The sequence below is a fragment of the Hemiscyllium ocellatum genome, unplaced genomic scaffold, assembly GCF_020745735.1.
Source record: "Hemiscyllium ocellatum isolate sHemOce1 unplaced genomic scaffold, sHemOce1.pat.X.cur. scaffold_3765_pat_ctg1, whole genome shotgun sequence".
Classification (NCBI taxonomy): domain Eukaryota; kingdom Metazoa; phylum Chordata; class Chondrichthyes; order Orectolobiformes; family Hemiscylliidae; genus Hemiscyllium; species Hemiscyllium ocellatum.
Genome location: NW_026868616.1, coordinates 12,314 through 25,000, shown reverse-complemented (window position 1 = coordinate 25,000; position 12,687 = coordinate 12,314). Strand labels below are relative to the sequence as shown.

Genomic DNA, 12,687 nt, shown 5'->3' with positions numbered 1-12,687 from the left:
AGACTGACAGAGACACAGACACACACCATTACACACTCTCACACACACTCTCACAGACACTTACACACACACAGACACTATGACATAACAGACTCTCTCACACTCACAATCTCTCTCACACGCACACTCTCAACACGCTATTTCTCAAGCGCGGATTCTCTCTCTCACGCGTGCACCCTCATTCATGCCGGCACCCCCTCTCGCACGGGCGCCCCGTCTCTCGCGCACACCCCCGTCTCTCGCGCACACCTTCTCTCTTTAAGATACACGCACACGCGCACACACACCCCTCTCCCTACCTCAGTGTGTGTCCGACAGATCTCTCTCTGTTTCCCACCCAGGGACGTCAGATCTGGCCATCGCCCGGCGAAGACTGCTCTGAGGCAGGAGGTAAGGTTACCCCGAGAAACCCGCTGGAGGGAGAGGGGGAGGGGGTTACAGAGATAGGGAGGGGTGTAGGGGGATACAGAGATAGGGAGGGGGTGTAGAGGGTTACAGAGATAGGGAGGGGGTGTAGAGGGTTACAGAGATAGGGAGGGGGTGTAGGGGGTTACAGGGATAGGGAGGGGGTGTAGGGGGTTACAGGGATAGGGAGGGGGTGTAGGGGGTTACAGGGATAGGGAGGGGGTGTAGGGGGTTACAGAGATAGGGAGGGGGTGTAGGGGGTTACAGAAATAGGGAGGGGGTGTAGGGGGTTACAGGGATAGGGAGGGGGTGTAGGGGGTTACAGGGATAGGGAGGGGGTGTAGGGGGTTACAGGGATAGGGAGGGGGTGTAGGGGGTTACAGGGATAGGGAGGGGGTGTAGGGGGTTACAGAGACAGGGAGGGGGTGTAGGGGGTTACAGAGACAGGGAGGGGGTGTAGGGGGTTACAGAGACAGGGAGGGGGTGTAGGGGGTTACAGAGATAGGGAGGGGGTGTAGGGGGTTACAGAGATAGGGAGGGGGTTACAGAGATAGGGAGGGTGTGTAGGGGGTTACAGGGATAGGGAGGGGGTGTAGGGGGTTACAGAGATAGGGAGGGGGTTACAGAGATAGGGAGGTGGTGTAGAGGGTTACAGGGATAGGGAGGGGATGTAGAGGGTTACAGGGATAGGGAGGGGATGTAGAGGGTTACAGGGATAGGGAGGGGGTGTAGGGAGTTACAGGGATAGGGAAGGGGTGTAGGGGGTTACAGAGATAGGGAGAGGTGTAGGGGGGTGACAGAGATAGGGAGGGACCGTGTAATCGGAGCCCCGCGTACACCTCCCGGTCTGGGTCAGACCACACTCGGAGCCCCGTGTACACCTCCCGGTCTGGGTCAGACCCGCACTCGGAGCCCCGTGTACACCTCCCGGTCTGGGTCAGACCGCACTCGGAGCGCCTGGTACGTTCCCGGTCTGGGTCAGACCGCACTCGGAGCCCCGCGTACGCTCCCGGTCTGGGTCAGACCGCACTCGGAGCCCTGTGTACACCTCCCGGTCTGGGTCAGACCGCACTCGGAGCCCCGTGTACACCTCCCGGTCTGGGTCAGACCGCACTCGGAGCCCCGCGTACACCTCCCGGTCTGGGTCAGACCGCACTCGGAGCCCCGCGTACACCTCCCGGTCTGGGTCAGACCGCACTCGGAGCCCCGCGTACGCTCCCGGTCTGGGTCAGACCGCACTCGGAGCCCCGTGTACACCTCCCGGTCTGGGTCAGACCGCACTCGGAGCCCCGTGTACACCTCCCGGTCTGGGTCAGACCGCACTCGGAGCCCCGTGTACACCTCCCGGTCTGGGTCAGACCGCACTCGGAGCCCCGTGTACGCCTCCCGGTCTGGGTCAGACCGCACTCGGAGCCCCGTGTACACCTCCCGGTCTGGGTCAGACCGCACTCGGAGCCCCATGTACACCTCCCGGTCTGGGTCAGACCGCACTCGGAGCCCCGTGTCCGCTCCCGGTCTGGGTCAGTGTTTCCTCTGGAGGTGAATTCTGTTTGTTTCAGGAGTCTGTACCTGCATTGACGGTTAACGTGCCTTCCTGTCTCTCTCTGTCTCTCTGCAGCTGATAAACCCTCCCATGCTACTGGGGAAGACCATTTCCTGGATGAAGCTTATAATGAGGTGAGTACATTTTCCCAGATGTACACACATCTCCCTCTCTGTGTCCCTCAATCCCCTCAGTGTCTCCCCCCAACAATCTATCCATCTCCCAGTCTCCCGCACTCTCCCTGTGTCCCTCAGTGTCTCCCCCCAACAATCTATCCATCTCCCAGTCTCCCGCACTCTCCCCATGTCCTTCAGTGTCTCCCCCCATAAATCTATCCATCTCCCAGTCTCCCGCACTCTCCCCGTGTCCATCAGTGTCTCCCCCCAACAATCTATCCATCTCCCAGTCTCCCACACTCTCCCCGTGTCCCTCAGTGTCTCCCCCCAACAATCTATCCATCTCCCAGTCTCCCACACTCTCCCCGTGTCCCTCAGTGTCTCCCCCCAACAATCTATCCATCTCCCAGTCTCCCACACTCTCCCCATGCCCTTCAGTGTCTCCCCCAAAAGTCTCCCGCAGTCTGCAAGGATGTGATTTGGGCCCACTGCTGTTTGTCATTTCTATAAACGACCTGGATGAGGGCGGGTTAGTAAATTCGCGGACGACACTAAGGTCGGTGGAGTTGTGGATAGTGACGAAGGATGTTGTCGGTTACAGAGGGACACAGATAAGCTGCAGAGCTGGGCCGAGAGGTGGCAAATGGAGTTTAACGCGGACAAGTGTGAGGTGACACACTTTGTTCGGAGTAACAGGAATGCAGAGTACTGGGCTAATGGTAAGCTTCTTGGCAGTGTAGGTGAGCAGAGAGATCTCGGGGTCCAGGTACACAGGTCCCTGAAAGGTGCCACCCGGGTTGAGAGGGTTGTGAAGGAGGAATACGGGTGTGTTAGGTTTTATCGGGAGAGGGATGGAGTTCCGGAACCACGAGGTCATGCTGCAGCTGGACAGAACTCTGGTGCGGCCGCACTTGGGAGTATTGTGTCCAGTTCTGGTCACCGCACGGTAGGAAGGGGGGGAAGCTTTGGGAAAGGGGACAGAGGAGATTTACCGGGATGTTGCCTGGTTTGGGAGGGAAGGTCTCCCGAGGAAAGGCTGAGGGAACTTGAGGCTAGAGAGAAGACGGTTGAGAGGCGACTTAACAGAGACGTGTAAGATAATCAAGAGGGTTAGATAGGGTGGGCAGGGAGAGGCCTTTCCCTCAGATGGTGAGGGCTAGCACGAGGGGGTGTAGCTTTAAATTGAGGGGTGATAGATATAGGACAGATGTTAGAGGGAGTTTCTATACTCAGAGAGTAGTCAGGGTACGGAATACTTTGCCTGTAACGGTGGTAGACTCGCCAACTTTAAGGGCATTTAAATTGGATAAACATCTGGATGTCCATGGAATAGTGCAGGGTAGATGGCCTTCAGGCTGGTTCCACAGAGTGGTACAACATCGAGGGGCCGAAGGGCCTGTACTACGCTGTCAATGGTCGATGTTATAAACATCTGAAAATATCTTGACACAATATCTCCTTGTTTCCCCATCTCTCTCTCTCTCTGCTCTGTCTTTGCCACACGACCTTCTCTCTCTCCCTCTTTCCATCTCTCTCTCTCTCCCTCTCTCCCTTTCTCTCTCCCTCTCTCCCTTTCTCTCTCCCTCTTTCCCTCTCTCTCCCTCTTTCCCTCTCTCTCTCCCTCTTTCCCGTTCTCTCTCCCTCTTTCCCTCTCTCTCTCCCTCTTTCCCTCTCTCTCTCCCTCTTTCCCTCTCTCTCACTCCCTCTTTCCCTCTCTCTCTCCCTCTTCCCCTTTCTCTATCCCTCTCTCTCTCCCTCTCTCTCTCCCTCTTTCCCTCTCTCTCTCCCTCTTCCCCTTTCTCTATCCCTCTCTCTCTTCCTCTTTCCCTCTCTCTCTCCCTCTTTCCCGTTCTCTCTCCCTCTTTCCCTCTCTCTCTCCCGCTTTCCCTCTCTCTCTCCCTCTTCCCCTTTCTCTATCCCTCTCTCTCTTCCTCTTTCCCTCTCTCTCCCTCTTTCCCTCTCTCTCTCCCTCTTCCCCTCTCTCTCTCCCTCTTCCCCTTTCTCTATCCCTCTCTCTCCCTCTCTCTCTCCCTCTTTCCCTCTCTCTCTCCCTCTTCCCCTCTCTCTCTCCCCTCTTCCCCTTTCTCTATCCCTCTCTCTCTCCCTCTCTCTCTCCCTCTTTCCCTCCCTCTCTCCCTCTTCCCCTTTCTCTATCCCTCTCTCTCTTCCTCTTTCTCTCTCTCCCTCTTTCCCTCTCTCTCTCCCTCTTCCCCTCTCTCTCTCCCTCTCTCTCTTCCTCTTTCCCTCTCTCTCTCTCCCTCTTTCCCTCTCTCTCTCCCTCTTCCCCTCTCTCTCTCCCTCTTCCCCTTTCTCTATCCCTCTCTCTCTCCCTCTCTCCCTCTTTCCCTCTCTCTCTCCCTCTTCCCCTTTCTCTATCCCTCTCTCTCTTCCTCTTTCTCTCTCTCCCTCTTTCCCTCTCTCTCTCCCTCTTCCCCTTTCTCTATCCCTCTCTCTCTTCCTCTTTCCCTCTCTCTCCCTCTTTCCCTCTCTCTCTCCCTCTTTCCCTCTCTCTCTCCCTCTTCCCCTCTCTCTCTCGCTCTTCCCCTTTCTCTATCCCTCTCTCTCTCCCTCTCTCTCTCCCTCTTTCCCTCCCTCTCTCCCTCTTCCCCTTTCTCTATCCCTCTCTCTCTTCCTCTTTCTCTCTCTCCCTCTTTCCCTCTCTCTCTCCCTCTTTCCCTCTTCCCCTTTCTCTATCCCCCTCTCTCTCTCTCTGCCTTCCTCCCCCTCCTCTCGTTCCCGATTTCTATCTTACTCTCTGTTTCTCAATGTTCTTTCTCAGGTCCTGAACCGACTTGAGGAAAAGCTAGCCGAGGTGGAGACGCTACGGAGACAGAGACAGCAAATGGAGCAGGAAAGGGTGAGATTGTAGAGGGAGCCCCGCACTGCGGGAGGGTCAGTGAGGGAGCCCCACACTGTGGGAGGGTCAGCGCCGAGGGAGCCCCGCACTGTGGGAGGGTCAGCGCCGAGGGAGCCCCGCACTGTGGGAGGGTCAGCGCCGAGGGAGCCCCGCACTGTGGGAGGGTCAGCGCCGAGGGAGCCCCGCACTGTGGGAGGGTCAGCGCCGAGGGAGCCCCGCACTGTGGGAGGGTCAGCGCCGAGGGAGCCCCGCACTGTGGGAGGGTCAGCGCCGAGGGAGCCCCGCACTGTGGGAGGGTCAGCGCCGAGGGAGCCCCGCACTGTGGGAGGGTCAGCGCCGAGGGAGCCCCGCACTGTGGGAGGGTCAGCGCCGAGGGAGCCCCGCACTGTGGGAGGGTCAGCGCCGAGGGAGCCCCGCGCTGTGGGAGGGTCAGCGCCGAGGGAGCCCCGCACTGTGGGAGGGTCAGCGCCGAGGGAGCCCCGCGCTGTGGGAGGGTCAGCGCCGAGGGAGCCCCGCGCTGTGGGAGGGTCAGTGCCGAGGGAGCCCCGCACTGTGGGAGGGTCAGCGCCGAGGGAGCCCCGCACTGTGGGAGGGTCAGCGCCGAGGGAGCCCCGCACTGTGGGAGGGTCAGCGCCGAGGGAGCCCCGCACTGTGGGAGGGTCAGTGAGGGAGCCCCGCACTGTGGGAGGGTCAGCGCCGAGGGAGCCCCGCACTGTGGGAGGGTCAGCGCCGAGGGAGCCCCGCACTGTGGGAGGGTCAGCGCCGAGGGAGCCCCGCACTGTGGGAGGGTCAGCGCCGAGGGAGCCCCGCACTGTGGGAGGGTCAGCGCCGAGGGAGCCCCGCACTGTGGGAGGGTCAGCGCCGAGGGAGCCCCGCACTGTGGGAGGGTCAGCGCCGAGGGAGCCCCGCACTGTGGGAGGGTCAGTGTGATTTGAGTGTTTGTTGATGAACAGGCTGAATTGAACCTGAAGATACAGGAGGAAAAGGCCAAAGGACAGAGGTTACAGGTCGAACTGGACACGAGTGAGCAAGTCCAACGGGATTTTGTGAAACTCTCCCAGGCGTTACAGGTAGGTTGTTCCTGTGTTACGTGCAGGGGCAGGGTGAAGGGCTGAATGGCCTGCTGAGTGTGTCCTCTGGCTCTCTCTCCCCCTCTCCCCCTTCCAGGTCCGGCTGGAACAGATCCGACAGTCTGATTCCCTGGAGGCCATCCGTCAGATTGTCGACTCGGTGAGCTCCCTGAAAGACGCCAGCCAGTTACAAGGGGCGTGGGAGCCAGCCTCCTGACCCGCTTCCCGCTCGGAACGCCGTGCCTGTGGATGGGCGGATGGACAGGCGGCTGGGGCCTACCTTACAGTCACGGAGAGAGTCCCAGAGAGAGAGCCACTCTTCCACGGCCCCTCTGTCCATCCCTGCCTGCCTGTAGCTGAGACCCGCTCCCTGTGTCACCTTCCCACTCCCTCCCTCTTCCCTCCCCTCTGTCTCTCTGTCCCCTCTCTCTCTCTCTCTCTCGCTCCCCGTCTCTCTCCCTGTGTCTGTCTGTCTCTCTCTCTCTGTCTCTCTGTCTCCCCTCTCTCTCCCTCCCTCTCTCTCTCTGTCTCTCTGTCTGTCTCTCTCTCTCTCTCTCTCTCTCTCGCTCCCCGTCTCTCTTTCTCCCCGTCTCTCTCCCTGTGTCTGTCTGTCTCTCTCCCTCTCTCTCTCTCTCTCTCTCCCCCCCCCCCCCCCCCTGTCTCTGTCTCTCTCTCCCTCCCTCTCTCTCTCTCTGTCTCTCTGTCTGTCTCTCTCTGTGTCTCTCCATCCCCCTCTCTCTCTGTCTCTCTCTCTCTCTGTGTCTCCCCCTCTCTCTCTCTGTCTCTCTCTCTCCATCCCTCTCCCTCTCTCTCTCTCTCTCTCTCTCTCCCCCTCCTGGTTGCGCTCTGTCTCTCTGTCACTCCCTTATCTCTTCTCCTTTTTCACGTGCTCCCTGTCACACGTGCTCCCTGTCACACGTGCTCCCTGTCACACGTGCTCCCTGTCACACGTGCTCCCTGTCACACGTGCTCCCTGTCACACGTGCTCCCTGTCACACGTGCTCCCTGTCACACGTGCTCCCTGTCACACGTGCTCCCTGTCACACGTGCTCCCTGTCACACGTGCTCCCTGTCACACGTGCTCCCTGTCACACGTGCTCCCTGTCACACGTGCTCCCTGTCACACGTGCTCCCTGTCACACGTGCTCCCTGTCACACGTGCTCCCTGTCACACGTGCTCCCTGTCACACGTGCTCCCTGTCACACGTGCTCCCTGTCACACGTGCTCCCTGTCACACGTGCTCCCTGTCACACGTGCTCCCTGTCACACGTGCTCCCTGTCACACGTGCTCCCTGTCACACGTGCTCCCTGTCACACGTGCTCCCTGTCACACGTGCTCCCTGTCACACGTGCTCCCTGTCACACGTGCTCCCTGTCACACGTGCTCCCTGTCACACGTGCTCCCTGTCACACGTGCTCCCTGTCACACGTGCTCCCTGTCACACGTGCTCCCTGTCACACGTGCTCCCTGTCACACGTGCTCCCTGTCACACGTGCTCCCTGTCACACGTGCTCCCTGTCACACGTGCTCCCTGTCACACGTGCTCCCTGTCACACGTGCTCCCTGTCACACGTGCTCCCTGTCACACGTGCTCCCTGTCACACGTGCTCCCTGTCACACGTGCTCCCTGTCACACGTGCTCCCTGTCACACGTGCTCCCTGTCACACGTGCTCCCTGTCACACGTGCTCCCTGTCACACGTGCTCCCTGTCACACGTGCTCCCTGTCACACGTGCTCCCTGTCACACGTGCTCCCTGTCACACGTGCTCCCTGTCACACGTGCTCCCTGTCACACGTGCTCCCTGTCACACGTGCTCCCTGTCACACGTGCTCCCTGTCACACGTGCTCCCTGTCACACGTGCTCCCTGTCACACGTGCTCCCTGTCACACGTGCTCCCTGTCACACGTGCTCCCTGTCACACGTGCTCCCTGTCACACGTGCTCCCTGTCACACGTGCTCCCTGTCACACGTGCTCCCTGTCACACGTGCTCCCTGTCACACGTGCTCCCTGTCACACGTGCTCCCTGTCACACGTGCTCCCTGTCACACGTGCTCCCTGTCACACGTGCTCCCTGTCACACGTGCTCCCTGTCACACGTGCTCCCTGTCACACGTGCTCCCTGTCACACGTGCTCCCTGTCACACGTGCTCCCTGTCACACGTGCTCCCTGTCACACGTGCTCCCTGTCACACGTGCTCTTTATCCTTGTCACTCTGTTGCTCTCTCTCTCTCCTCGCTGTCTGTCACTCGCTCACTTTCTCTCTGTTGCTCCTTCACTTTCTCCCTGTCCGTCTCTCTCTCCCTCCCCACTGTGTCTCTGTCGCTCGCTCACATTCTGTCTGTCTCTCTCCTATCTCTCTGTCACTCGCTCACTCTGTTATTCTGTCTGTTGCTCCCTCCCTTGCTCACTCTCTGGGTCTCTTACTCCTTGTTCTCTCCCTCTCTCTACCCCCAAACCCCCTTCCTGTCCACCCCAAACCTTGTCCTTGAGTCACTGACACACTCCACTGCTCTGTGCTGATGGGAGGCCAATGGGACAGCAGTCCTTGACTTGAGCTGCCCAGTTTTGCTGTCTGTCTGTGTGCCTGTGTGTGCGTGTGGCTGTCTGTCTGTGTATGGCTGTCTGTCTGTGTGTGTGTGTCAGTCTGTGTGTATGTGGCTGTCAGTCTGTGTGCGTATGGCTGTCAGTCTGTGTATGGCTGTCTGTGTGTGTGTGCATGCGTGTGGCTGTCAGTCTGTGTGTATGTGGCTGTCAGTCTGTGTATGGCTGTCTGTGTGTGTGTGCATGCGTGTGGCTGTATGTCCGTGTGCCCACGTGTGTGCCGATCTGTGTGTGTGTTTTTGTGTCTGTGGCGATCTGTCTGTGTGTGTTTGTGTATGTGGCGATCTGTCTGTGTGTGTATGTGTGTGTGTGCGCGTGGCTGTCTGTGTGTGTGGCTGTCACTCTCTGTGTGTGTTTGTGTGTGTGTGTGTGTGTGTGCGCGCGCGCGCGTGGCTGTCTGTGTGCGTGGCTGTCTGTGTGCGTGGGCGTGTGTACGTGCATGCGTGTGTATACGGGAGACTGAACGGTGCATGGCTCCTGTTGGCAGGGTTGCCATGGTGCTGTTTCCTGAGTGTAGCCCTGCCTTTGGTCATTATAATGACACACATTGGAGGAGGCATTTCAGCCCATCGCCACGATCCTAGCTCACTGTGATACATCCCCTCTCCTCCCTCATCCAGGTCCCATTGTGGAGGGGGATGGTTGTCTAATCTGTGGCATGGCATTGCTCACTGACCTCTTGGTGACCCCTCACTGACCTCTGTCTGCCTGGTGACCCATGACTGATCTCTTGATGACCCCTGGCTGACCTCTTGATGATCCCTGATCTCTCGACATCTGTCTGATCCCTTGGTGACCCCTCACTGACATCTATGTCCATTCGGTGACTCCTTACTGAGGTCTGTGTCTGCTCAGTGACACCTGGCTGACCTCTCAATGACCCCGGCTGACCTCTCAGTGACCCCTCCCTGTCCACTTGGTGATCCCTGGCTGACCTCTCGGTGACCCCTCCCTGACCTCTTGGTAACCCCAGGCTGACCTCTCACTGACCCCTGGCTGACTTCTCGGTGATCCCTGGCTGACCTCTCAGTGACCCCTCCCTGTCCACTTGGTGATCCCTGGCTGACCTCTCGGTCACCGATCCCTGGCTGACCTCTCGGTGATCCCTGACTGACCTCTCGGTCACCCCTCCCTGTCCACTTGGTGATCCCTGGCTGACCTCTAGGTCACCCCTCCCTGTCCACTAGGTGATCCCTGGCTGAACTCTCGGTGATTCCCCCCCCCCCCCCGTCCACTTGGTGACCCCTGGCTGACCTCTCAGTGACCCCTGGACGACCCCTCGGTGACCCCTCACAGAAAAGTGGGAAGGTGGGAGGTGTGATGGAGGGGTGTGTGCGTGCGCTTGCGTGGGAGGGACAGGTAGGTGAGGGGGAGGAGGGGGAAGGCAGGAGGTGTGACGTCTGTGCACGTGTGTGTGTGTGTCTGTGCACGTATGTGTGTGTGCGCGTGCGTGGTGGGGAGAGGGAGGGGGTACGGAGGGTGAAAACGCAGCGGGGGGGGGGGGTTAGCGGTGGCAGATTGGTGGGGAGTCAGCGCCCGTTGGACATGGGCCCTGGGATGGGAGATGGCGTTGAGCGCGGTGGACCTTTGTAAGGTGTCTATTGAAGCTGTACAGTGAACCTGTGCTCAACTTAATGCAGTGTTTTCTTAATAAAAGGTCATTGTTGATGGCCAGCGTTTATTGCCTCGTGTGTCTAAACCCCCCCACCCCTCCCAAAGAAGGGTGGGGCTGAGCCGCCATCTTGAATTCTACCCTCTCCATGTGGCGCAGGGACACAGCACCCTGAGGGAGGGGCTGGCTTTTCACCCCCGAAGGAACATCCCGAGTTGGGACAGAGTGTGTAAGGGGGGGGGGGGGTCTCGGAGAGGGGGTGGGGAACCGTGCTGGGGCTCCCCTACACCCCCAGACCTCACCGGCGCCCACTGTCCCTCTGGGGACAGGGTTGAGGGTAAGAGTCAGTGAGTGAGTGGCCGCAGCGGAGGGTACACACTGCTGCTGCTGCCGCCCCTCTGCGTGGGGAAGGGAGTGTCGAAGGTGGGGTGGTCAGCACCTCAATCGAGAGGAGGGGGTGGGTCCGCTCTGTCCCGGACCGGGTCGAGCGTCCCCAGTGTTGTCGGAGCTGCCTCCCCTTCCTTCCCGGGGACACTGTATTCCTGAGGAGGTCTCACCAACGTCCCTGTACCACCCCGACATCTCCACCTCCTGACGATGAAGCCAAACACCCTCTTCACCCCCCCCCCCATCTACCCATGGCAGTAACTTCACAGGGTCATCTCCCTGAGCCCTGAGGTCCCTCTGCTCTACAACACCACCCAGGGCCCTGCCCTCATTAGTTTTACACCCCGCGTTTATCTGAATTAAACTCCATCTGCCGTTCCTCTGCCCATTTACCCAGTTCGGAGAGATCCCTCTGTACGGTGTCCACTGTCCCACCAAACTGACGAACCACGCCTCCTATATTCTCACCCAAATCGCTTCATATTTAATGACAAACAGAAGCAGACCCAGCGCCGATCCCTGCGGGTGGCCGGTCTCCAGTGTGGAAAATAACCTTCCACCACCATTTCTGGCCTGCCGATGGAGGGGAGGGTCATGGAGGGAGCAGCTGGAGGTGTGGTTTGGGGCCTAGGACAGTATCCTGAGGAACTCCCGCAGAGACGGTCCTGGACTCAGGTGATTGACCCTCCCAACGACCACGATCATCCTCCTATGTGCCCAGGGACGACTTTAACCAGCGGAGAGTTTGCCCACTGATGCCAGGACTCCTGGAATGCCAACACTCGGACGAACGCGGCCTTGTCTCTACTGGAACAGCCTGGCTAGGGACGAGCGGCAAGTCCGGGAACAGTATTGCCGAAACGCTGTCAGGGGCCCGTAGCCTTTGCGCTCTCCGGTGTCTCTAACCCTTACTCGATGTCACGTGACGCTGGGGGGACCACTGGGGGAAGGCCGGGATGGATCACCCACTCAGTGTAAAGGCTGCGGATGAGGCATTGAGTGAAAAGGACTGGGAGGGGGCAGGAACGAGTCAGCTCCCTCTTGTTTCTCGGTGCCCTTGGTGTGTTTGAAATCCCACCTGTTCTGTGCCCCACTGGCTCCAGAACGTCCCTTATTTTCCCCAGTGAGTGACCTCCAGGTCCATTCAGACAGAGTTTGGCTGGTGGTGGTTTTGTAATATCTGGGATTTGGGAACATGAGGTGGGTGCTACAGCGATGCAGCCCAAGCTGAGAGCCTGCCTCTCCCAGTCAACACTTCACTCTGGGCTTTGAGAGATTGGGCAGCAGGCAGAGTCAATGCTGCAGAAGGGGCTTCAGGACACACCGTTCAGGGAACCATTTTCTGTCTCTGTCGCCTCCTCCCCAACTCGACCACCCCACTCCAAACCACACACTCCCTCTCTAGGTCTGTAACCCCCCCTACACACACTCCCTAGGTCTGTAACCCCCCCTACACCCCCCTCCCTATCTCTGTATCCCCCTTCACCCCCTCCCTATCTCTGTAACCCCCCCCTACACCCCTTCCCTGTCTCTGTAACCCCCTCCCTGTCTCTGTAACCCCCTACACCCCCTCCCTGTCTCTGAAACCCCCTACACCCCCTCCCTGACCCCCTACACCCCCTCCCTATCTCTGTAACCCCCTACACCCCCTCCCCGTCTCTGTAACCCCCCTCCCCATCTCTGTAACCCCCCTCCCCGTCTCTGTAACCCCCCTCCCCCTCTCTGTAACCCCCCTCCCTGTCTCTGTAACCCCCTCCCCGTCTCAGTTACCTTGCGAGGGTCTCTGGTCTCCCTCGAATGCTGCCTGTGGTTAAATGTGCGGAGTTTCGGGGGTTCCCCGTGAGCCAGGGGACCCTCTCCCCTTCCCCCTCCCCCTTCTCTCGGAGCCTCCGGTCCCAGCCTCTGTCCCCGGCTTTGTGCCACATTGTCTCCCGGCCTTTGAAGAAGGTTGAGGGGTGGGGATGGGGATGGTGGGTGTACAGCCCACACTCTGCAGGAACTGAGAGAGAGAGGGAGAGAGAGACAGCGAGAGGCAGAGTGCCAGAGCTCTGGGGAAGGGAAGTTCAGGAAGGACAAAGCAGACAAGGAG

The 12,687-nt window shown here is 59.4% G+C and overlaps 2 protein-coding genes across 2 annotated transcripts in view; both read left to right on the top strand.

Annotated features, from left to right (window-relative positions):
* The window catches only part of LOC132813518 (rab GTPase-binding effector protein 2-like), a 12,054-nt gene extending 5,090 nt beyond the window's left edge, over positions 1–6,964 (top strand). Inside the window, exons 3-7 of the mRNA XM_060823176.1 lie at positions 342–390; positions 2,024–2,082; positions 4,844–4,921; positions 5,875–5,991; positions 6,089–6,964. Of these exons, the coding sequence (XP_060679159.1) occupies positions 342–390; positions 2,024–2,082; positions 4,844–4,921; positions 5,875–5,991; positions 6,089–6,208 (423 nt within the window). The 3' untranslated portion in view covers positions 6,209–6,964. The remainder of the gene's footprint in view (positions 1–341; positions 391–2,023; positions 2,083–4,843; positions 4,922–5,874; positions 5,992–6,088) is intronic.
* A 305-nt stretch (positions 6,965–7,269) lies between these two features.
* LOC132813517 (mucin-4-like) lies at positions 7,270–11,503 on the top strand (the record flags this gene model as incomplete). Its single annotated transcript, XM_060823174.1, has 2 exons — positions 7,270–7,949; positions 11,320–11,503. Coding segments are annotated over 2 exons (864 nt in total), but the record flags the coding sequence as incomplete, so codon positions are not given.
* Between the last annotated feature and the right edge of the window lie 1,184 nt (positions 11,504–12,687).